The 26,268-nt window shown below is 39.4% G+C and overlaps 1 protein-coding gene, 1 long non-coding RNA gene and 1 other non-coding gene across 7 annotated transcripts; 1 reads left to right on the forward strand and 2 right to left on the reverse strand.

Moving 5' to 3' along the window:
- Positions 1–75: 75 nt before the first annotated feature.
- On the forward strand, positions 76–7,453 carry LOC111610655. Its single transcript, XR_002753749.1, has 3 exons — positions 76–956; positions 6,776–6,929; positions 7,373–7,453. It is a non-coding gene; the product is annotated as an uncharacterized LOC111610655 (long non-coding RNA).
- Positions 3,348–21,684, reverse strand: LOC102218161 (beta-parvin). 5 transcript variants are annotated; one of them, XM_023345447.1, is made up of 14 exons: positions 21,316–21,398; positions 21,055–21,176; positions 10,918–11,007; positions 10,356–10,426; positions 10,156–10,258; positions 8,908–9,048; positions 7,410–7,525; positions 6,390–6,448; positions 6,260–6,279; positions 5,952–6,016; positions 5,766–5,834; positions 5,439–5,540; positions 5,272–5,344; positions 3,348–4,108 (listed from the first exon to the last, which is right to left on the reverse strand). In XM_023345447.1, the coding sequence occupies exons 4-14, from the start codon at positions 10,407–10,409 to the stop codon at positions 4,032–4,034; spliced, it is 879 nt and encodes a 292-aa protein (XP_023201215.1). In that variant the 5' UTR covers positions 10,410–10,426; positions 10,918–11,007; positions 21,055–21,176; positions 21,316–21,398; the 3' UTR covers positions 3,348–4,031. The 5 variants fall into 5 exon arrangements, with proteins under 5 accessions (XP_023201215.1, XP_005796396.1, XP_014329092.1 ...); XM_005796339.3 differs by lacking the exon at positions 21,055–21,176 and having other exon boundaries at positions 5,952–6,013; positions 21,316–21,684; XM_014473606.2 differs by lacking the exon at positions 21,055–21,176 and having other exon boundaries at positions 21,316–21,683.
- A 3,928-nt stretch (positions 21,685–25,612) lies between these two features.
- LOC111606518 lies at positions 25,613–25,731 on the reverse strand. Its single transcript, XR_002752065.1, has one exon. It is a non-coding gene; the product is annotated as a 5S ribosomal RNA (ribosomal RNA).
- Positions 25,732–26,268: the final 537 nt, after the last annotated feature.

Here is a 26,268-nt window from a genome sequence, read left to right on the forward strand (position 1 = left end):
CTTCCTCTTCTTTCTTTTTTTTTTTTTGATACAGGCTTTGCAGCAGAGCGTTTCCACATGAGACTGTTTGTGTTCAGTGACACGATCTGTATTTGGGATTATGATAAACTCAAGTGCGTGTGAGGTGAGAAATATATGCATTGTTTGGAAATCTTCGCCTGCAGAAGCCTGGGGGATACGTGACTTTGTTGAGGCCTGAAGCGTTCAAACTTCTCTCTTTGCAATTGGCTGGCTCCGTTTGCTGACATCTGGAGTCCAGCCTCGTCAATTCTACGTCAAAAACGGCTGAAAGAAAAAAAAAATCAGAGCAAATGAAAACCGGATTGAAGCGTACAAAAATAAGTGGGAAGGAAAACCTGCGAGTGCTCGTTGCATTGTTGAGGGGAAAAGAGGGGGGGAAATATAGACCACCCACAAGGGAGACGAAAGGGCAATTTGGGAGATGTGGAAGGTTACCATAGCAACAAAGGTATGAGACAAGAAAATAAAGGCCTAAAATAAATCCATAATATCTTTACTCTACCCAAATTGCAGGAATTGCCTGTTCCAAAGCCATTCTCTCTCAAAAAGCCAAAGCAAATCTAACCTATCACACACGTAAGGCATCAAATGAAATCCTCATTCAGTTTCATTCCAGGCTTTTATTTCCTCCTGATGGGCGAGATGAAGATGAGAGGAGGGGGGAGAAAAAAAGAAAAAACTTGCAGCTGAGAGGTGCAGTAAGATCTGTGTCTAGATTGACTCATCTATTCTCTCAATTATTCAGTTTGGTTAGAAAATGCCTGAGCAGACGTGCTCTGTGCGTTTTCAGCAGGTCTCCAGGTAGCACCGCGCCGCCGCAGCCACTGGAGGAGCACAGAGAGAGCGGTCCAGACCTCCGCCGGGACCCATTTAAAAGCCCGACGATGCCCCAGACCAGGGCTCTCCTGAGACGCGGGGAAGACGCTGCACTTAAGGTACATTGCAACATCAGCTTTTACAGCTTAGATAACTGAATATATAGGCCAGGTCAGTATCCTTCACTTCAAAGATCCAAAGATTTACTGTTTTATACCAAAAAGTAAATCTTTAGAAAACAAAAAAAGAACTTCATACATGCATATGAATTTCACATGCGGTTTTGATCATGTGTAACTCATAAATCTGTTAGATGGGAGAAATGTAATAACAAAATTTGCCAATAGTTTGCTTAAGTAAGAGCTACGCTCTGTTTTTGATTCAGTTTTAAGGATTCGGTCATTTTGAGTTAAACCCCGGCATCAACTACATTAGATCTGGTGATTCAGAAATAAAGTTCAGGTAGGACTTCCTCGACATTTGCTTTGACTGCAGCCTTTAGCTAACGTTGCAGTTTGCATAAAGGTTGTCAAAGATCAAAATAATGTAATTTTACAAAGGTATCAGTCTGGAGGAGGGTAGCGAAAAAAATAAAAAATATCCACAGCAACACAGAAGATGCTGCAGAAGTTTCCAACAAGTTCTGGTTGCGTTTCATGAGTTCGTATATTCTGCACATCCAGACTGAAGAATAAAGTCTTTTCTTCCTGAAGGAGCGTCCAGGCCTGGGTAATGTCATCTAAAACCTCTCTCAAAAATCACGTTACAGTCGATTTGATGCGAATCGGTGCTTAACATCTCAAGATGCTTACCCAAATATGGTTCTGGCAGTTTCCTGATCCAAGTGTACGTCCAAGTCAACAAAAGAGCGACTTCATGGGAGGCGAGCTAGAAATCTGAAATCTGTGGAGACACAGAAAATGTTCTCACAGTCCCTCAGGAGTTTGGGCAAATAATACCATGTTAGCCTGAGGGATGCAGACTGGAAATGGAAATTAAATCCCAAAGTGAGTGTTTTGAAGGTGCATATCTGTTGTCCTATTCAGTAGTGCGGGACAAATATTGAGTTATTTCTTTTAAAAGATTTTGAAAATGATTATCATTGCCTCATTTTTTTTCCTTCACAAAAACCTGAAGTTTTAGCAGAAATGAGTACAATTTTAAGAACCAAAGTACTTTTTGTAATTGAAGGTGCCTGTGGATTTTTTTATTTGGCATTGTTGTATAAAGCCGAGGCGAATGTTAGGGTGATATCTGCCTTGGCAAGACAGATGCTAATGAACAGGTAGCGTCTAGGAGGTATAGATTATCTTAGCTTAGAGAGGATATTTGCAAAATTGAGGCGCCATATTATGTTGTTTCTAGCTTTCTAGAAAAAGCTTGTAAAACGTCTAAAACTAGAACAGAAAACAGTATCCAGTCGTTTACAGTGTTTGTGCTCAGAGCTGCACAGATAAACAGCATTAGCTTGTCTGACAGCTAATGCTGCCAAGTCTAAATTGTTGTGATTATGTTAGCATGACTAATTATTTAAGTAGAACATTTCAAACTGAGGCATTCCCATATCCTCTGATGGTAGAGAAACACATCTGTGTTGCATAAAGTCTCATCCTGACAAGTGTGTGCGTGCGAGAACTGTAAAGAAACGTAATTAGGTTTATTTTTTTTCTATATTTGTTGCTTTAACGTGTTTTTATTTCTTCGAGTCAATTATGGTTTAGATATGTATTGTGTTCATCTTTGGTATAATTTTGGAGTTGAGTTTTCAACTCTGCACGTGTCTGTCAAAGGTTTGTAGCTTTTTCTTTACATCAAAATTATCTTATTGCTTTTATTAATTTGTTAATTCATTTGAAATATTTTACATTTATCAGGTGAACCTTATTTTTGCAGTGTTTAATCTGCTGCGTCGTACCGTTGCAGAAATAAACAAAGCCTTGCCTTAATGATTCTGCCTGTCGCAGCAAATGTTTCTGTATAAATTAGAGGTAATAAAGCCTTCGTAATAGTGTAAAATATTCAGCTTTACCTGGCAATCAGCTGTGAAGTTTGTGCTTAAAAAAATCTGGGTGATCCCTCTTATTTTGTTCTTTGATTTTTTAAAATATTTTTGATTCTTTCAGTCTCTTCTACAATCCGTATAGAGTCCAGAAACAGTGAGAAACATCTTAACCTTCTTTATGTGTTGGTGTTCAATAGTAGTAGAAGTCCTGCAATGTTTCGTAGATTATGCAAAAACTTTAACCGAAAATGATTACCAAGTCGTCGTCTTGAACAGATGAAGAGGTTTTTAACAGGAGAATCGTGTTTGTGTTCATTTCAGAGAATCCTGGTGTCTCAGTCTGTTTGATTTTAATATAAATGTTCATTTCTACACGTGTATCTTATCCCAAATACTTTCGGACCTAGGCAGTCATTTTGACCTTGTATGTTACCAAGTCGTAAAATTTTATCCAAAAGGGAAAAAAAACAAGACAGGGCAAAAAAACAAAAACTGCTTTCTAAGTTGATTTGCTTTGTTTGTACTATTTTTAATTAAATATGAGTTTTAAAGGACAGTTATTACATTCACGTACTTTTACAACATATTTATCGGTACAAGTTTTGAACAGACTGCTTTGTATCTCGTACATCTCACAGAGGAAACGGCTTGAGTTTTGCATAGGCTAAGCAAATATAAGAAGAGCTCAAATACAACAAGCTTTTCTATTCTGATTATGGCTTCCTTTTTTTTTTTCTTTTTTTTTTGCAACAAAAAATAAAATGAAAAAACATTCTAATCTAAAATTTCAGTTCCACTTTCACGTCTTAAAAACTCCACGATCCAGCTGAATATTTTTGCAGAAAATGTCAGCAAAAATATTCAGCACTGAAGGCAATTAGTTCACTTCAGCACAAACATTCTCCAGCGTCGCCATTTCCCCATGACGGCTGTATTCAAATGCAGCGCCTAAAGGTCGCCCAGCTTCTTAAGTCGCAGACAACTTTGGAGGATGGAATAAATAAATACTGACATTTGGATTAAAGAAGATGATTAAAGAAGAACGTTCAGAGCCTTGTTCTGCCCTTTCCTCCGGGGAGTTTCGGATTGCAGATAATGATGATGTCTCTCAGTCCCAGGTGGCCGCCTCCAGTGTCCAGACCCTAACGACATTCAGAGTTACTCTGGCCAGAGTACTGCCAGGGAAACGGGTTCAGTCAGAGTTTTTGTAGTTGGTGAACAGGTTGTAGAGGACTCTGAGGGTGGATTTCAGGTTCAGGTTGACCACATCTGCAGGAAACATACGCAACAATTGAGATAATTACTTTTAGATTGCTCTTACACGAAGGTTCTTTTTCCACATTACGAGTCTGGTGCGCGATAAGCGTCGGACTGCTTTCCTTCGAGAAGCTATTTGCGATTTTTTTTTTTTTATCACAGAGCCGCAGCCTAAAATAGATCCCCAAGAATTCGCAAATGATTATCGTATGATTGCATTACTCTCGGAAGCACAAAAGTAGGTTTCTGTACTACATAAGCGACTAAGCTGAATTAATCATTCAAACTGGGTCTGGGTTAACCGGGGGGGCAGTGAGCGTTTCTCTGTTCGGGATCTCACTTGTTGCCTATAATCAACCTTGCGATGAAAGATTATCACATCAGCTGGGATTGCAGGAGCTGGAAGGAGCTGAATTAGTGTAAACGTTGGGAACAGAGTTGATAAGTAGGGATTTATTTATAGAAGGAGAAAGGACATTTACACTATGGCTGCACAGAGCGAAATATCATCAAAAGATCTTGTAAATAACTATAAGATTTATACTTATGACTATAAATCTAAATATTAAATCTACATGATAATAGTTTGTCATAGCTAAGTTTTGAGGTGCCATCTTTTATATAAACAGAGGCAAAGGGAGAGAAGCTGAGCAGGATACAAATCAAGTGATTACAGATTAGGCCGAGATCACCACCTACTGGACGATCATAGTAATGACAGCTTCCTGCACACTTACTGACTTCCCTGGTAAAGAAGCATTAAAAACAAAAACCAACCTTAAAGTACATGAATCTTTTAATTCAGTGAAACCTTTTCCACATTTATTCAATGGGTAATAAAAAAGTTGACCCTTTAAGAACAAAAAAAAGTTTTTGTAAAGAGTCAAAGAGGCCATAAAATGTTGATCAAATTGCAGAAATAGGCCCACAGCATCACTGATTCTCCACCATACTTAAAAGTTGTGATTTTCAATATAAACCAGGTTTCCACTAGAGGAGCATTTTCATGAACAGGTATAGGTTATGCTACTGCAGTAAAGATTAGGATATTTTTAAAAGTTTAACTCATGTAATTCATGTTAATTGGCATTAAAATTGTGATTATTTTTCCTTTTCTTTAAGGAGAATTTACTCTTAATCTGCAGTAATATTAAGGCAGTGAAATGGTGGAATACCTTCTGGTCTTGCCTTTGGTTTCTTCAGGCCTCCGTCCTGCATCAGCTCAAAGGCAAATGCAACGTTGTGCACCTAAGTGGGAGCAAAACTGGCAATTAATATTTCTCATCTAATATATATATATATATATATATTCTAATTTCTAATTTTCTATAAGTGAGACAACCTTCTGCTCAAAGCTTTCAGGGGTGAGAAAAAAGTTGTAGAGAGGGACAAAATAGTCTTCCAGCAGCCCCATCAGCAAAATCAGGTACACTCCATCAGCAAACTAGAGAAACACAAACATTTTATAAATATGTATAATAGACAGACCCATTAAACATAACACATCATGAAGGGATTCACTTTAAAAATGTCATCCAGCCAAAAGAATAACAGAAAGAAATCAATTAAACTGTAATGCACGATATGTTTTGTATATATATTAGACAATATATAAATAACATGACTTTCTTGGCTAGGATGTGATTTTAAGAATACATCCATAAGCTACCTGAGACTCCAGCTCAGTGACCTCCAAGTTCAGCTTGTTCAGGTGTTTGTTCACAAAGGTGATGAGGGACTGAAAGGAGAATCCAAAAACTGTTCAGCACTTTTACAAAAACATTCCTTGATGAAAATAAAAACATAACTTTAGAAACAACATCTAATGTTCACTGTAAAGCTGAGATCCTATTACCGTTTTCACAACGTTGAGCTTGTCGGGCGCATGATCCAACAACGTGTCAAATGCATCCCGCTCTGCTGGAAAGGAAAACAACTTGAAGGAGGTACAAACACTGACCGACGAGGACTCACGGGTTTTATTCTTATCTGATGAACGATGTTTTGTTATTTTGTCGTTTTCTTATCTGTGACTGAAGTAGAACCTGTTCACTTCTAGTCTGACATGTAAGAAGAACCAAAACAATCTGAATTCAGATCGTTACCAAGGTAATCTAGTTCTTTGAGCTTTTTCACACGATGTTTCGGATTTCTTTGACTTACCAAATCGCCCCAGCATCATTCTGCAGCAAAAATCGAATGAGAGAAATTACATAATTAATTAGTTTGTTCCTCAGCTGCAGGCATGAAGCACTTCCAAAAAGACCCATAAACATGTCTTAGTAGGTCTTACTCTGTGGTGCTGGTCAGTTCTTTAGCCACGACAGCAGTCTGCAGGATTCCTTCTCTCTTCTGCATGAACAGAAGTAAAAGTTGTGACTTCAGAGAGTAACTCACATTGCTTATAAAGACAATATCAACCACAGTTTTAATTGCAGGTACGTTGTTCCTGCTTCTAACGTCAACACCCCGGTCACACTATTTCATATAGTTAGAATGTGAAGATATTTCTGGAATTGGCTCTCCAGGATCCCCTTTCTGGACATTTGATACCGTCGTGCACGTAATTCTTTTTTACACGTTAAAAAAAAAAAAAAAAAAAAATCTGCACCAGAAATTATGCAAATGTCACAGCAGCAATGACTCATTAATGGCGTTACTTCATCTCATTTAATGCAGATCTGTCAACTCATCATGCCCAACGCCTGAAGTGACCTGAGCAGAAAAGCCACTTGGGGGCGCTCAAAGAGTATTAGTGGCATCATTAAGATTTCCATTCTTACAGTGAGAAATGTACAAGTCTACACCTTCATCCCAGCAAACAAGCCATAAGGTACGTAACGCACAATTTAAAAGCAAAGGCATCTCAATGAACAGAATATAGCTGAAAGTTTAATTTGTTGCAATAATTTAATCCAAAAAATGTAAATTTTAATTCATTGTACATCAAGTCATTCACTGTATTTCTGTTTATATTAGCTATTACAGCTAAGTGCTAACAGAAACACACAATTCATACCTAACATTTCATATGGAAATGTCACCACAATCATCGAGAAGAGTTTGCAATGGTCGACAACCGTCAGTCGCAGCAATAGACAGAGTTAAATGGAGAAAGACATGAAGGTATTAGCAGCAGTAGCTTAGCTTAGACTCTATTGACTCTATGTGAAACATGAATTCTACTAGCTGAACTGAAATACTGAAGACAAACTGAAAGAAAGCATTTAAATCAATAGTTTTACTGCTCAAATTTATTCATATTCTTGCCTACAGTGTTTCCAATGACCCTACAGGCCGACTGGAGCCCTACCTTTACCACCACCACCTGCACAGTCACGTGTTCAGGGAGTCTGATGGGAGCCTGGAAGTGCATAGCGAGAGCAACCAGCAGGTAAACGATAGCCACCAGGTTCTTTGAATGGATCGCTGCAGAGACAACAATGAAAAAGAAAATCACGTTAATGTTAACAGGAATTTAGTTAGGTAGTGCTGTGCAATATCAGAAAAAATTTGCCAAATTCTGCTACAACAACATGGCTTGAGAGACATAAACACCCAGATGTAGAGCGCTGACGTCTTCCCTCTTCAGCTTCACCATTTATTTGCTTCCGGTTAACACCTCTCCCTGAAAAACTTGCATCTGGCAACAACTGTCTGTTTTGTCAACCACACAGCTTTGTTACATGGCAACGCCGTGTTTTAATGACATCTTGTCTTGGTCATCTGCTCAGTTTCCTGTCATAATAGCAAATTTTGCTGGACAATAAATTGTCTCAGAACTCATTGCAATAAACGGTAACATTGTTTTGACACGATTTTCAGGTAACATAATTGTAATAATGGCATAAAAATGCAAGAACACATACCGTTGAGGCCATCGTGTATTCTTGTTTTCTCACACACCTCCACACTCTCTAGGGAAAGACTATGATGGAGCATGAAAGTGTATGTAGAGGCAAGAATACATTATAGCTTAAATGGCCTCTCATAGCCACTGATCTCACAAATGGAAGGACAGTCAAACATTCATGAAAAATAAAAAGCTTTCCCAGAAAGACTGAAGCCGTTACGGACGATGAAATGGTGGGCAACGGGTGAGCAGGCATCAGAGTATACATTATGGATTAATGATGGGATGTTACTTGAGATCATCTGGTATGTGTTTGAAGACAGACAAGTGAATACTTTTGGCAGGAAGGTGTATCCATCTATCTAGGAAGTTCTTTGTGATACTGGTATTGCCCAACTATGTTTAGAAGGAAATACTCATCATTTTAAAATGAAGACACTCAGCTGTGTTTAACCAGTTTCACTAGGCCTGCCACAATAATCACTAAATCAAATAATCGCGTCATAAATTACAAGAAATTTATCATTTTTCTCTTTCTTCCAAAAGTAGTAAAAGACTTCAGACTGGAGTTTTGGTCTCAACTAAACCTTTTCCTGAAGGTTAATTTTGTTTTCAGCGACTTCATAATTAATTTTATTAGTTGTTTCTGTTGTTTTGTTGATGTATTTGGATATTTAAAATGCCTTCCAGTTCCAGTGCTAAATGTTAATTAGAAAGTTTATTGAACGTTGAGAATGTGTTCTTGCATTATTGTGCCACTATTATTATTGTGTTACTGGCAAATTGTCTCAAACAAAACAAACAATATTATTGTTTATCGCGATAACTTCTGCGATGATTAATCGTCCAGACACATTAGTTATTGTGACAGGACTAAGTGTCACACATTAAAATTGTACGTAAATGTTTTGTGTGTTTACTTCAAGAAGTCACGGACTGAAAAGGGTGTCGAACTCACAGTCCACACTCCACTCCAGCGTCCAGCCGTGAGGCCTCAGCGTGTTGTTGACCGCCTCCAGAACCGTCTGAAGCTTCTGCTTCTGTCCGATCTCCGACTGGGTGACCTCCGCTACGTTCAGCTTCCGACCCGACAGTTTCTCTGGCACCGACGGAGAAAGGGAGAGGTTTAGGAGTCGGAGCTCATCTGTGTCGGTTCAAATATTATTGCACACAGAAAGTAGCCAGAAGCTGAACAAATGCAACAAAGGAAGAAAGATGGTGTTTGAAACGGGGCAAAGATCAAACAGTACGATCCAAAAGATGTCTTGGTAGCAGCTGAAGAACATTTGGCTTTAAATGTGAACTGTTTTGTGTTCAACACTAAGAAATACACCGGGTTCTTTTCATGCTTGGTGTTCACTAAAATAGACATCTGGTCACAAATCATTTGTTTTCTTGTAAATATCTGGGTGTTGTGCTATATATAAGCCAACTCTTTGGACTAGAGTGACAGGCCATACAAAGCCACCTGCTGGCCAACTTGTGTAAGTGCACAAAAAAAACAACTTCTTCTGAAAACCAACATGGACAACCAGCCTATCAGAAATGCTGAGCAACTTTTTGAATTCGGATCTTTCTGCGTAAAAATCTGTTTTATAGCTTTGACTGAATATATGCAAGTCATTTATTTTGAAACAGATATTTTAAAATCTATCCCCACAAATGAAAATGTAAAAACAACTTTTAGTGCTTTAAAGAAACAAGAAAAAGTCTTCATGCTAAAAGATAACGTAAAAATACTTTGGGGAAAAAATAATTACCAATATCTGATTTTCTTCTGAAACCTTTATTTTTATAATTAGACAAAAGACAAATATGGGGGTGCACCACCCTACCACAAGCATGGGGGCGTGGTGCTTTACATCCTAAATCAGCCAAAGCAAAGCACATTCAATCGAATAGAGCTGCTAGCGCATTGATTTTACACAACACTAAATGAGAAGAACATTTATTTGAACTTCAGGTTTCCAGTTTTCCCAATTAAATGGTTTCTAAAAATACAATCCTGGGGCTGATCGTGCTGTCGTTTCAGGAGCCATGACTTGTTAGTGCCCACCTGGCAAACAGAACAGCAAGAAATTAATCTAGTTTACATAGAACAGAAATGAAAACCAGCATGACTGAAACGAGCCTTAACGCTGTCTACCAAAGTGTTGCTCCTCTCAGGTTTTTTTGTAACTCTGTTAAACATGTGACTGTTTCCTACCGAATAGCTTCTGTAGCACTTGTCCGTCGTAGCAGTCCTCCTCCAGGTCTTTCACTATGATCCTCTCCTCCTCCAACTCGCTGTTGATCCAGTCAATCAGCACCTGCATGACCCAGTTCGTACGATTGGGGTGTTTTGTTTTGCTCCGAACATATTCAGCTTTTGTTTCGGTGCACAAAATCCCATTCAGTCTCATTCACCTTCACGAGATCTTTAAATTTAGGGTTTTCCCTCGACGTGGGGTCCAGCATCATCCTTTCAGCATTTTCTTCTGTGAGGAAAAGCAATGTCGAAACAATAATCATGAAACAGGAGTTGGATAATATGTCAATTCTTACACCCTTTTATTCAAATTAGAAAGCATTTTCTTTTCTCACCAGTGAGATCATTAGTTTATAAATATGACAATGACAAGTTTTCCTTCAAAAATGACTTTACAGCCATCGATAAGGCAAGCTTTTCCTCCCAGATGAGTCAGAGATGATTTCACGGTGTACTAAGTTCAAGGGCATCCGCACTCCACCCACTTTCACTTCTTCCTTCTCCGCTGTCAAACTGTTTCAGCAGAGTCATTTTCTTGACCTTTGAGGCCTGAATACCCTCCTACACACTGCCTTCAGAAATGAGTCTGAAGAACTGGAAGCAGTAAACGTCCCAACCATAAGTCATAGTTAAATTTAACACAACTGGACGTATGTGTGAGGTGCTTCTCAGGTCCAAATGGTTCGTTTGCAGCTGCATGTGGAGTTTAAGCGTTCATACCCAGCAGAGTGTCCTCTGGATGGATTTCCGTTGCTGAAGGAAGCAGCGGTGCGTTGATGGCATTCTTCCCCTCCTCATGGAGATCGCTCACTGGTGGCACGGAAACAATGCGGAGAAATCAGGTCGATTTTTCAAGCAAGCATGCTTTAAAAACTAGCAAGAGAAATTAAAAATATAATTTAAAGCAGTGGTTTCCAAAGTGTGGGGCGCACCCCTAGAGGGGGCACAGTGCTATTGCGGGGGGGGGGGGGGGGGGGGGAAGCGGTATGGATGAATGCAAATTTAAAAAAAAAAAACCAGTTACACAAAAGTGTTTCACTGTAAAGATGGTTTGTAGTGTGTTTTGTTGCAACCTGAAGTGTGAAATAAACTTCAGTGGAGTTTGAAAACAAAATATGTGTATAGGTTTAAGTCTGGTTGAACGATACAGTTGATTTTTTTTTTTTTTCTTTTTTGGGGGGGATTTTACTGTAATCCATAGGGGGGACCAGAAAATATTTGGGAACCACTGATTTAAGATGAGAAGAAACTGAAATCGTAAAGAATACAGAACAAAAAATGTAACAACGTAGAAATAGAACTGGAAAAAAATTTTGTATTGGCATCAAATATTGAACTTCTTTATTTAATAAAATATACAGCCACATTGAATGTTTTCTACAATATAAACGTGTAGAAAACAATTACGAATGCAATCCAAAGTAATTTACAGTAACTTGAGAAATAGCTTCTGATGATACTGCTATTATCAATGTTATTACTATTTAATGAAGTTGTCAAATATTACTGTATTACGGTAAATTCACTTCGAAACATTTTTTAACATGTTAAAAAATAATGCTTGCTTACACGGGGCATGCAGTTATGAATGCACTGCACCAGTTTCAGATATGGATGTAGAAAACAATATTAAAGACGGTTAAAAACCAAGTTAATATTAATAGTAATTTATCTGCTGATGCTACAAATGGAAGAGAGGTGGCTGTAAAAAATAAGTTCTACCCACTCCTTTGAATGTGTAAATATACTTTACGGCTGTTCTTCTTTTGTTGTGCTTGTCTATAACTTTGTTTATTCTTTTATTACACCACGTTCGATGAAGCCAAACCAAAATACTGTTTATGAAAATGAAGTTTAGAGTCTGTGACTCAACGGCTTAGAGAAAAGCATGTTAATATCTTAAAATGGCCCAGTCAAAGTTCAGATCCGAGTCCAAATGGGAATCTGTGGAAGGATTTGAAAACTGCTTTTCGCTGATGCTCTTTATTCAATGTGACTGAATATCAAACCGATTTTAGTTTCGAAATGTGCAAAGCTGGAGATTTACCCCCAAAAACTTGCAGCTGTAACTGCTTTGATGTAAAAGGCGGTTCTACAGCGTACTGACTCGGGGGGGGGCAAACATTCAGCTTTCTGCTTATAACATAACAAAATGTGAACTAAACAGCTCCAGTTTGTCACAATCAAACAGCTGAGTACTGGAGTTCAGCCTCCAGGTTGATTTCCTTTCCACTGAGGTTTACTGCATTACACACACATCCAGAGGATTAAATTAATACGCAGCGTTTTACATTTAGAGAGGACTGGCGAGAAAAAAGGAACACATTGTAAATTATACCAAAACTTACACGTTGGTCATTTCAGCTCTTCTTGCACACTAATGAGCTAAGCACATAGCATGTATTTCCCTTTTATGTGATTAAGCATTAAACTCAATCGTGTACTGTAAACGATTGCTCTGATTGGCTAAGATAGTGTCATTTTAAGCCTGCATGCTTAACTTACTAACAACCCAACATAGTCCTACTTTCCTCCACACGCTGCCAAATAAAGGCCAGTTCACTTCAACCAAACCGAGACCAGAATTTACCTTTATTAACATCGGAGTTCGATTACGTATTCACACCTCCTTTCAACCAAACTTTCTGGGTAAACGAACTAGAGTTTGTAGTAGGCTACTGACTGTGTTTAACACCATGGTATATATTATGTACCATAGTCTCTTATGACCACAGTGCACTCATCTGATGGCTACTTCCAGCAGGACAATGCTCTATGTCACAAATCTCAAATCAGCTCAAGCAGGTCTCTTGAACATGACAATGGATTTGATTCCTTGTCCTACAGTGGCCGCCGCAGTCAGTCCAAAAAGGGATCTGTGTGATGTGATGGAATGGGCGATTTATACCAGTGATGTGCAGCTGACAAATACAGTACATCCTTGTTGTTGAACACTTAGCAAATGTGTATTCTGGTTTCGGCTCCAAGCTTCATTTAAAAAGTTTCTCATATTTCTTACTTCCTTTTTCAGAACGGATTGCTTCACATTTACTGTCCAATCTATAAACAACAACGACAAGAAGAAGAAAACCTTCTCTGTAACCTTGGAGTTGTTCGGTAGTGAAAACAGGGTAATAACTTCAAAATCTCTTTGTGAAAATCAAACTCTGACACTTGTGATCTTTAAGTAGAATATAATTCTGCTGGCACGTTTGGATGCAGACTGCGGCGATACTCCAAGCTTTAAGGGCTTTCTGCTCCTAATGGCCGTAATGTTTTTTATCCTCCTGCTTTTCAATTAGCACAACCTGCAACAGGCTAAATCGCAATCATTGCTTCCAATTCTATATTTTCATTCAAGTCCTGGATTATTCCTAACGTCTGGAAGGGCAGAGGAGGAGAAGACGGACGTTACGGGAACAAACCGGAGTGTGTTTATAGCACAGCTAGAACAGTAACACGACCTCAAAGGGGTGAGTCATGAGAAGATAAACAGAATTAGCCTGAGGGTTCCCCAAAGATTTACTATCTGCTTCAACCCTCTCATCGAGCCTTTAATCGTACTATAGATCAGCAGTTATCTTAGTAATTACACATCAGACTGACTGAAATTCCTCATAATTGTTGCTTCCTGCCTGCATGTCCATCTCATTGCATCACTGCTGCTTTTAACAGTGTGGGGTGCATCTGAATGATCATAATGTTTAAAAAAAAACTCATTTACTCAAGCAGTGCGCTGCTGATTCCTCTTAACATCTGACATTTAACCAAGGCTGCACTGACGGCTCCCGCTTCCCCATTTCCACTTCCAAGTTCCTAATAGTCCAGCAATAAAAAAAAATAAAAAAAATCTGATTACCTTGCTTCTTCCTTTTAGTCCCACACAGCAGCCCGGCCATGTCCCCTCTTCTCCCCCCGCCCCCAAACAAACCACACACTGGATCCTCCTCGGAGCCGGCGAGCAAGCAAAGGAACCAGTCGCAGAATAAGAACGGTGTTAAATATTGAGAGTATTTGTGTGCAGGGTGTGTGTGTGTGTGTGTGTGTGTGTGAGTAAGTTGCGATCGGTGCAACTGAGCAGAGGCAGGGGCGTCATCACGTGTTATTTCTGTCACAGCTCTCCACCCCACCTCTGCGGTGCAGCTACCAGGCAGGTTCATCAGAGGAGGGTGTGTGTGTGTGGGTGTGTGTGCGTGACAGGAAGGGGACGCCACGCTGGAGGCAATTAGGTCAGAGCGCACAGGTCAGCTCCGGGATGTGGAGACTTGGCGCACTTTGAGGAACAATCCCAGGTGAATGTGAAAAACTGATGTCACTGCAGCCAAGAGGCGCAACAACAAGTGGCTCTGCATAGGGGCGCCACACCAGAGAGGGCGCCAAAACCATGGGAGAAAATTCTATTTCTAGAGGCATTTTCTGCATTCAGCAGCTATTTGTGCTTTGAAAGCGCACTATAATGTGTCTGCGTACTTGAATCACAAATTCAGCCCTGATTCTCACACTCACAGTACGTGGTATATCAGTGAATAATGACTTATATTTAATACGCTTGCTGCAAATTTTATGGGCTTGTTACTACGACCAAATCCACTGTGCATGAGAATAGTGCCGTGAAGATCTTTTGCTGCGTCACATAATCAGCTGGGCTGTGACCGTGTTCCTGTTAACCCACTTATTCTAATTTAATACACACAAAGCTTGCAGTCATGAGCATTAATCTTCTAGACCAGCAGAAGCCAAGAAAAGAGCTTCTATCTACACAGACGATTAGGTTAAATGGCACTGATTTATCAAAACCACTGCAGGGAGGTTCCCTTTGCATTAGAGACGGTCTACTTATAATCTGTGTGCATCATAAACAACGGCGTTAAGCAGATTGAAATCGACCTCCTCCGGCTGGGAAAGAGCCACTTGACTGAGGCGCACAGGATATAAATAAGGCCGTAGTATGGAGAAGACAGACAGACGGCTGCTTAAATTTAGCGCCGGTTATTTACATCCAGTCAGGAATCGGTGAGTAACAGCAGAAAGGAGAGGATGGTGTCCGAGTGGGTTGTACACTTCAGACCCCACAGCTGGAATTCATTTAGCTTTTTCTCCCCCGTTATCTGTGTGTGGGAGCCATGTTTTTCTCTTTTTTACTTTTTTTAAAAGTTTGATCTGTTAATTTTCTGCTCTTTATAAAAAGGGTCAACAACAACCAGAGGAGGAGTGTGAAGTGGAAGTATGAGACATGGTTTTCAACTTTTGCATTACAATACAAAATCTGAGTAGCAAGATGTGAGTTTGTATACAACTGTAAAATAAACATCACCACAGCATGATACAGCCACTACTATGTTTGTTTAGGTACAATTAGGTCAAAAACAGTTTACATTATTATGGCAATGTTTGCTTAAAGACACTAATGTATAACGTTCTCTAACAAACCTCAATATGTTTTAGAGAATATCTTAATTTATCCTGAATGCAGATATTACACTTGAAATGATGTAACTTGTTTTTATTTAGGGGCACCAATATAGATGTACTACATTTTCCCTAAGGGAAAGTCCCAAAGAGATAAACAAAGTTCTTTTTTTATTATCGTAAAGAGGGCTGAATATGCACAAAACTATTTATGGATGTTTATTTGTAAACTTATTTTCCTCCCACTTCATGACTATGCACTGTGTTGGTCAGCCACATGAAATTATAAAAATATACATTCAAATTTGTGGTTCTAAAAAATTTGTGCAAGACACCGAACATTGCAATACAAGCTCGGGAGTTTGTAAATAAAACTGAACTAAATCCAGTAGAAATTAGGTACAACTTGAGTAAATTTCTCTTTTAATGAAATAATAATCGCATAACAATGAAATAGACTGCTACATACTTTTCAAAACTTAATTTTCAAGTAAACAGTTAAATTAATCAAGAGCTACCATACAGTGCATACCAAGTTATACTAAAATAAGCAAGCATGTTACATGTAGAGTGTAATGACTCACTGCTGTTGCCATCCATCCTCCAGTCTGGTTTTTTCTACAGTGTGTTGTATATTTAGGGTGTAACAAAAGTGTCAAAACAATCAGGATGCGAGAACAGCCTCATCGTTTTCCAGCGAACTGCACTGTCTGCCCACAAATTGATTCCAATCTTATCGCCGAAACGCAGACTTCCTTCCAGCTCATCGCTTCGCACAGAGAAAGTCATACGCCATCGTCTCTGAAAGTCTCTGAAATAGTGACATCTTCCCTCCTGTTTCACAGTAAAAGTAATATATAGCACTGACCCACATGTTGTGGTATCTAGTAAGTGATTATTCAGCAAATGTGAGGCAACTTTTCTAACAGTATAACTCATCTGCCGAGCGTCGGCTTTACACCACACCCAGGACGGCAACACGTCGTCTCCTGCCAGCAACATTGCCTTCAACAGCTACGATGCTACCATCTCTTTAAACATGTTCCACTCAACCGATCTGAGATTAGTTGACCATTATTTGTGTGAGTCCGTCCCACGCAGATAAAGAGAGGATCCATACATATATCATAAATTAAAAAAAAACATATTGCCTGGATTTATGTTCAATTATTTAAATAAAAACATTACTTGTGTTTTTGTTGTCAGCCATGCATTAACTAAAGATTCTTAAATTGGATTGTTGGACCTGAAATTAGTGTACATTTGCGTACGATGCAAATTAGCAACAGTAGGCACAAAGGGAATAAAATTTTATTTTCCGTTTGAACTATATAGATTATTTTGGCAAACATGACTGTGAAACTGAATTATAACCTGTTTTTAAAGTATGGGATTATTTACTCCAGGGCTGAAACGATTCTTCGAATGATTCGAGTACCTCGATTATTAAAATTCCTCGAAGAAAATTGATCTGCCTCGAAGCTTCATTATACTATGTAGCGCACCGTGTTCCGGCCAGATCATCATGTGTGGACGGCAGCGCTCTCACTTCCGCCTATGAGTTGTTGTGAAGTGCTAGCAGCATGGTGGTGAATTGTGCGGCGTTTGGGGGACAAGTAAGGATTGTAATAAAAGTTTGCGGTGCAATGGTTGGACTACGACAGCTTTTCTGGTGTTGGAATCGTGTCGGCTTTGGAGCGAACGTAGGAATGGCAGAGAGAGAGAGATATATCCGCTTCCTTGGATATTCGTAAAAATATTCTATAGAGTACTCGATTACTAAAATATTCTTCTACAACAGCCCTAATTTATCTCAAAACATTTGTAGAAGATGTCATCGTTAAGCTGGTACATGTTTGTAGCTTTTCTGACTGGAGCATTTTATCAGCTAAAATTCAGGAGGTCTTCCAAGTAAGCACTTCTACTTTCATGAAGAAGATACAGATCCGGCTTGTGGTGGCAAGATACGTCTGATAGGATCCTGGGTATGAAGAAGGCAAACGTCAATCAGCATCAGTGGTACGCACGCAACAAGTTGGTCAAATGTAGATTGGAAGCAGATAGATTTAAATCAAAGAGGTTGGCAGAACGCACCCGGTGCTTTCACGGTGTAAACATCTACACTGGTGGGCAGAGGACTGCAGACACTCATCGTCCATTTTCATTTTTGACTTTTAATGATGCATTTGAATTGCTTTTTTGGTATTATTATAGAAGAAATAACAAGTTAAGCGGTTAAAGTATAGCGTTGATACATTTCCTTACTTCTGGCATACGCCAGGTTGGATACTGCACCTTGCCACAAAAGGAAGAGTTTATTTAAAAAGAAGGTTTTTTGGTTGTGACTTTTAAGCACAGACTATAAATTTTCCACAGCTTTAATGTCAAATTCATTTAAAGAAGCTTAATATTAGCCCGAGTTATCCCTTCCAAATTCAGTTGTTATATCTGCTTATGATCACTCTCCTGTTGGACTCCTTACTGGGGTTTTACTAATCCATAGCTGCTGAACTAAAGTGAAGCTCAAGACTTTTGAGACAACCATCCTTTCTGATCACCTGTACCACTAGACGGGGGCGCCGGATAGGGGGGAAAAGTTATGACAATTCCAAGTGCCCCTGATCAACAGGGGACCCTCCACATTTTTTGTTTGTTTGTTTTTTGTTCATAGAAATTTTAAAAACAAAATGGGGCCCTGTCAATTACAAAATAAATTATATTGTGTATTCTAAAATTGTTTTAGCAGTAAAAATTCAATGTTACCACTCCCAGTCCCAGGTCAAAAAGCAGACATTTGCCCTGAGCCCCTCTGGATCTGCATGAAATGGTTTGTTCCTGCTTGGAGCTTGACGGTGACGGTGTTCAGCAGCAGTCAGAAGACAAGAACAACTGTGACAATTACTATACTGCCTAGAAAAATAATAAAGTTAGGTTTTCAAAAAATAGAGAAATAGAGAAAGAAAAGGGCAGTAACCCAGTTTTTCTCCAAGAGACTGTGTGAGATTATCAACTATTTAGCATAGTTGGCTTAGCTACAGACTGTTTGCCTCCATTTCACTAGCATTTAATGAATTAAGGAAAATAATTACCAAGATATTCATTTATTTAACTTGTCCCTGTACCTTTAACCACTTAACAACAGGTGAGTCAGTCAGCAGCAGCTCTAACCCACGTCCCTCCTGACTCGTCCTCTGCTAAGTGAAATTAAAGCTGCAGTATGTAACTTTTATAAAAATATTTTTTACATATTTGTTAAAACTGTCATTATGTTGTGACAGTATGGTACAAGAGATAATCTGGTAAAAATCTATTTCCTCTGCTTTCTCAAAGTGCTAGAAACAACCAGAGAGTTTTGTCAATCACCATCTCATGTTGCTGCTCATCCTTCCTCCCCCTCGCTCTGTGCTATCCTGCAGCTAGCATAGACTGTTGTGAATGCTCAGTCTAGTTAGCATAGCTACCAATGATGGCAGATAAACATTTTTCCTTTAATGATAAGTTGTTTTTCCATCATTACCACATTTAGCAGTGAGTGAATGAGGTTGATTGACAGCACTAAGACCCTCCTACTGGTTCTGATTGGTTGTTTTGGTCAGAACGTTGCATCATTTTAGCCAGTAATAGCAGTTCAAGGACAAGGTGGAGGAGATTGATTGTTTTCACAGATTATCTGTCTCATAATAAACTGTCAGGACATGGTGACAGCTTTAACAAATATGGAGAAAACATATTTCTTATTAAAGTTCTATACTGCAGCTTGAATAAAATGCAACTACATAGCATTTTTTGAGAAGTCTGGATTGATTCATGTATATTTTGAACGTTGCTTTTGACTGTTGCTTGTGGGGAGAGACATTTCAGTAATATAAGGCTAAAAGAAAAAATGTAAGTAACCTACTTGCATACTGTATGCAGACTGTTGTATGTAAAATTCATTAGCAGTAAATATTGTGCTAGTTATCAGTATTGGACCAAAGACAGCAAGGCAGTTGCAAGCTTTTAAAATTGTGACGCTTTTCATGGGTCAAATAGACTCAAAACATTGTAACACCAGCTGAATAGGGGGGCCCATTTAAATTTTTTGTCAGGGGCCCAAGATTCCTGGCGGCGCCCCTGCCACTAGAGATAAACATGATGCTCCCAACACTGTGCTGTAGCTACATCTATTACAGTATACATAGATTTGGAAATCCCATTCTTCTTGAGTGGGTGACAAGGTCCAAGTTTGTGTTAAAGTTGAAAAATTATCCCAAACATACATCAAAACTGCTTTTGAAACACAAGTCGGACTAGACAAAACTCTATTTTGAAATTCATTGAAGGTATTTGCTGTTTCAGACAATTAAACTGCTGGCTGGATCTACCTAGAACAGGGGTGGGCAACTCCAGGCCTTGAGGGCCGGTCTCCTGCAACTTTTAGATGCATCTCTACTTCAACACACCTGAGTCAAATAATGAGGTCATTAGCAGGACTCTGGAGAACCTGACTGCACTTAGGAGGTGATTCAGTTATTGGATTCAAGTGTGTTGGACCAGGGAGATTTCTAAGATTTGCAGGACACCGGCCCTCGAGGACCAGGATTGCCCACCCCTGACCTAGAACATGTGAGATCACCTCTTAGTTATTTATATCAATTGTACAATTCTTCATAAATTAATATATATTTTCATTTTTGAAAGTCAGAAATGATCATAATGTGAGTTGTAACTATCAGCTACTATCTGAACTTAGGCAACGGTAATTTTATTTAAGGCAAAGAACAACCAGGAGCGTTTTTCTTTCTTTTGCCATCTCCTCAAAATTAGAAAGAAAATCTTACAATTTAGATATTTCAAAAACCTTTTAGCTTTACATCAATAGCCTACCTCTAAAGCCTTTCTGAAAAAGGTATTTTAAAAAAAACAAAAACAAAATTAGGAATATATATTTTTAAATCCAACACTGTTAGCATCTTCGCAAAATTAAATGTGGGGGAGAAAATTATTAAACTGCACAAAAGCGGTTTGAATTGCACGATCCATAAAGAGTTAAGAGAAGTTCAAATGAAAAAACATTCTCCTTGAAAGGTGAAGCCTGGAATCCAGGGTTCCTCCTAAAACAATTAAAATGTCTCTGACCTCCTGCCGGTGGGTCTGCTTTAATGGAAATTGCAAACACATGGCTGTGAGAAAACACACACACACACACACAGAGAGAGAGAGAAAGAGAGAGAGAGAAAGAAAGAGAGAGAGAGACACACACACACAGTTTGAGGCTGATAAACCTTTGCAGCTGTCCTTTGGACCAAACTGCTCTGTGGATTAAGGGCATAAAAACAGCTGCTTAAACTCACAGAATAATAGAATAAAAATAAAAACTGTTTCAAGTTAATAATCTTAATTTTTCTTTATCAAATGGCATTTCCTGTAACAGCTCACTGAGGATCTGATCTATTTATACATCTTTACCTCATGTTGAATGCCAGAGGAGTTGCAGTCTGTGAAGTCTTTGTTTATATAAATAGATGCCTTCCATTTTCCTCTCTAGAGAAGTGTTAACTTCTAGCAGCTTCACCACCATCAAAACCCGTCTGTGTTTGCGTTTTAAACGATGTAAAATCATGCGATTGCAGCACCATGGACAGAAACACAAGAGGACTTATTATTATAACAACAACAACAACAACAACAAAAACGCCTTAAAGCAGGAAAAACTCTAAACCGACTCACCTTCTTTAGCCCGTTTCTTCCGGACCAGGGTTCCTCCTAATTTCCCCAGAAAGGATTCGTCTTTTTTCATCTTTGCTGGCTGCAGGCTGGCAGATGCGCTCGGAGTCAGAGACATGGTTCTTGTTGCGGCTCTTCTCTGTGGGCCAACCCTTTTTTATTATTATTTTACCCCCGTCTCTCTTATTCTCTCTGCTATTCCGCTCACTCCTCCCAGATCTGCATTCAGATTATCCAATCACAGCCCAAACACACACACACACACTGTCTCATTCTCTCTCTCTCACACACACACCCCTACACACACACGGCACAGTAATCAGGCTTCTTCCAGGAGGTAGCCACGGTGGTTTGGCTTTAACACAGATGATTCACATGGGAGGAAAACGTCTCTATTAGCTGCGGCTAACCCACAGCGCCACCCACAGGCCTGCAGATGTCGTTCACGTTGTCGGTTAGCTAAAATTAGCCCACACGTGTGTTTTTATAGGTTTAGGTTACACACACACACACACACACACACACACAAAGAGAAATCTGGAAAAGTCTGCAATTTATTGAATAGTATGGAAAAATGAAAAGTGAGTTTGGAAAACGTTTTGGTTTCTTGCTCTTTTTCACTTATCTTCTAACATGCAAAAGTCTAATAATACCGTGGTTTTCTTGTTGATTTGACATTCTTTATTATTGCTGTTTTAACATTTCACCCCTCCGTATTTTGTTGTTGACTCACCAACTGATTGCATGCTTTACATTTTTATATATAGATATATATATATATACTGCTCAAAAAAAATAAAGGGAACACTTTAAGTGTTAAACACCTGTTTAAGTGTTCCCTTTATTTTTTTGAGCAGTATATATATATATATATATATATATATATATATATATATATATATATATATATATACACAACACATACAATCTAATTTGGGCAGTTTCACAACCTGTTCTCTATAGACAGCCTTTGAATTCAGGTTTAAATAGACTTAATAGCTCCACTTAAACTGCAAGTTGGAATTTTTTACAAAGTAAAAAAAGGGTACCAATATGCAAAAAGTGCACTTTAAAGAGTTTATGGGACAATCCCTTCTAACAGTTCTAGATTTCCTTATGCAAGTTACTCTAAAAGGCACAAAAGCAGTAAAATGGAATCATTTGACACCACTCTCTGAAGCCATTTTTTTAGCAGTTTTTCTATAATTTGTGCAACCTACAGTTTAGGCCCAACTTCAGTTGAAGCAGATTCACTACAGTTTTGTACTCTAAAATCATAAAAACAAAAATAAAAGGAGTTTGAAAAAATCTGGAAAAAGACAGGGTCTAATTTATCTGACTGGATGTTCTTCAATCCATTGAAGCTCCAACTTCAATGGATTTTAAAAACAAGGCTTTGAAATGCCATTTTGAAAATCTTGTGCGGTTTGTTTCTGCTCCATATTGTCTCAAATATATTCACCCCACCACGGTTTGGTTAAAAGTCCCTGTTGCATACTGTACTTTTATCTACCACAGGCTTTTTGTAGCTTCCAACAAGCTTACGGCCTAAAACATGTCTGCATTTATGACCGTTCTTTCAATCAGAAATACTAAAGCGCATTTAAATTGGCTCCCTGGAAAACATACTGCTTTTAAGCACAAATTTTATGACAGGCTTGTGGTCTGGATCAGTCCTGCAGCTTCATGCTAGTCTGTTTCATCCATCACAAGAAACAGTTTGTTGTGTGTTTGAGCTCATTTTTCCTCTTGGAGCATCCAACCGTGTCCAGATTTCATCCGTCTAATCCAGACTGTTACCGTCAGATGAATGGAAATTGGAACTGGAAGTTACTGGGAACATCAGTTTCAGCGTCTACACAGGTACAATTGTAACATCAACATGAACCGAGATTAAGACCTAGAAATTTGTGACGTTTACCACACTGACAATTAAGACAACTGTGTTAGAGAAATGTTTTATGCAGACAAAGACTCAGCTGTTTGCACCACAATGACAGAAAAGAGATTGGAGGAGTTGAAATGGGGCTTTTAAATTTGAGAATTTTATCCCAGATGTTAAGTGTGGTGGTGAAAGCATCATGCTGTGGGACTATCTTGCTCAGTGGTGATAAAACGGTTCAACGTATGAACGTAAATGTATGAACCACTCTGTTGAGGCATGGTTTCATCATGTCAATGCTGACATTTGAAGCACTTTAGTGACGTTTGAAACGCTCAGGAATAATTAGCAGAAATAAGCAGAGTACCCAAAAATGATCCTACTTCAACATAGTTTTACTCAAGTCCAAGGAATTACTAAAGTAAGAGTAAATTAGTATTTGCTAAAAAGGCTATTGAAGTATTGAGTAAGTGATCAAAACATCAATCATTCAATATTTAAAAATGACATAGTTAGACAGACCAAAATACGAAGTGGAAATTTTGGTACGTTAAAGACCAAAATGAAAATAATTTACATAAATAACAATTACAGAATAACAAAACCAGGCAAAAGAAAACATTTTCTAATCAGTTTTTTCGATATAAAACTCATGAAGCGGGCGTGCCGTGGTGGCGGAGGGGTCAGCGCGACCCACATTCAGGCAAAGCATAGCCTCGACGCGGCGGTCGCGGGTTCGACTCCCGGACCCGACGACGTTTACCGCATGTCTTCCCCCTTTCCTGTCAGTCTACTTTGAAAAAGGGACACTGGAGCCCACAAAAAGAGACCCCTTGCGGGGCGATACAAAAAAAACTTATGAAGCTTTAACAAAACTTGTGGTTAAGGAAAGCTTTGTCTTCATTCAGCAAAGTAGCTCGAAGTCGATAGAGTATCCACAAATCTTCTCAAGAAACAGTAGCGCAAAATTAAAAAGTACAGTGTAGTAAAAATAGTCCTAAAATTATTATTTTTCCATAAAGTTGCTCAAGTAAACGTAACTGAGTAAATGTAACTAGTAATTACTTACCAACTCTGATACTCAGGGCCCACATTTGGCCCCAAGGTTATATTATTTATATAAAACTATAATACACATATAATTATATGTGTATTATATAATTATATACCTTTGCCAACAAATTGAATTATACTCCATTTTTGGGAGTTGCACTTCATTTTTGTGACCACTAGATGTCCCCCTCGAACTCTGTGTTGTTGAAGACTCCAGTAATGAGCCACTTTTTAGATCAATAGTTGAAACTTCTAATGTCCATTTTTAAAAATTCATCTTAAATGAAGAATTAAATGATTCTTCAGATGGCTGGCTATACACTTAAACAAAACAATGCCTGCAGCCAGTGGGAAGCAAACCCAGGTCTCTCAGGGGAAGACTGTGAGGGTTAACCACTAGGTTACAGGAACCATGAAGATACAATGACTTATAGTCCTTATACCTTTTAACTTTGAAATAATCTTTGACAAAATATGTCCTTAGAAGGACAATGCCATGCTGGACCAGATCCTGTAGCTTAGCGGCAATGGAACCCAGGTTGGATTCATTGGCCTCGATCACTTTGCCAACAGAGAAATATGACAAATTGCCAAATAGTCACCCAAATTTCTTATGTTAAATCCTCCCAAATTTCCCCATGGAGTGCCTGGCATTTCGGAGGATTTCTTGATGCTCTCATATTTCCCCATGTCAAGTCCACCCATATTTCCCATAGTAAGTCCTCCCAAATGTCCCCATGTTAAATGCTCCCAAATTTCGCATGTTAAATCCTCCTGGATGTCCCGATGTCACCTGGTGGCTATAAATGGAACTTCACCTAACCATGGCCACGAAGGGTAATTTTAGGTATTTTTTAGGTGAACTTTGCCCTCTTTGGGGGGCTGTCACGGTGTCACTGTGGGTGTTAAAAATTAGGGACACTGGGCCACCCAATGGGTAACGAAGGATGGCTCTTCCGAGATCAGACGAGATTGGGCGTTCTCAAGGTAGTGTGGCCGTAAGCCACAAAGTACTGCCAGCTACAGCTTTTCGTAAAAGGCTTACAGCACCTGGTATTCCCAGGCGGTCTCCCGTGCTTCTCCGTAGGGTTAGCCGTGCTTCTCCGTAGGGTTAAGCGTGCTTCTTTGTGGGGGCAAAACATTGAGGGACACTTTGTTGTGTCCCCCAATGTGAAATATTTTAAAGGCAGCAGCACCAAAAGGCTTACTTCACCTGGGTATTCCCAGGCGGTCTCCCGTGCTTCTCCGTAGGGTTAGCCGTGCTTCTCCGTAGGGTTAAGCGTGCTTCTTTGTGGGGGCAAAACATTGAGGGACACTTTGTTGTGTCCCCCAATGTGAAATATTTTAAAGGCAGCAGCACCAAAAGGCTTACAGCACCTGGTATTCCCAGGCGGTCTCCCATCCAAGTACTAACCAGGCCCGACCCTGCTTAGCTTCCGAGATCAGACGAGATCGGGCGTTCTCAAGGTAGTGTGGCCGTAAGCCACAGAGTACTGCCAGCTACAGCTTTTCGTAACGCACCACATCCAGTTGGCACTTTGTTTCTTTTTGCTTTGACTACACTTCTGTAGGGTTAAGCTTGCTTCTCCGTAGGGTTAAGCGTGCTTCTTTGTGGGGGCAAAACATTGAGGGACACTTTGTTGTGTCCCCCAATGTGAAATATTTTAAAGGCAGCAGCACCAAAAGGCTTACAGCACCTGGTAGTCCCAGGCGGTCTCCCGTGCTTCTCCGTAGGGTTAGTCGTGCTTCTTCGTAGGGTTAAGCTTGCTTCTCCGTAGGGTTAAGCGTGCTTCTTTGTGGGGGCAAAACATTGAGGGACACTTTGTTGTGTCCCCCAATGTGACATATTTTAAAGGCAGCAGCACCAAAAGGCTTACAGCACCTGGTAGTCCCAGGCGGTCTCCCGTGCTTCTCCGTAGGGTTAGTCGTGCTTCTTCGTAGGGTTAGCCGTGCTTCTCCGTAGGGTTAAGCGTGCTTCTTTGTGGGGGCAAAACATTGAGGGACACTTTGTTGTGTCCCCC

The sequence above is a fragment of the Xiphophorus maculatus genome, chromosome 2, assembly GCF_002775205.1.
Source record: "Xiphophorus maculatus strain JP 163 A chromosome 2, X_maculatus-5.0-male, whole genome shotgun sequence".
Lineage (NCBI taxonomy): Eukaryota > Metazoa > Chordata > Actinopteri > Cyprinodontiformes > Poeciliidae > Xiphophorus > Xiphophorus maculatus.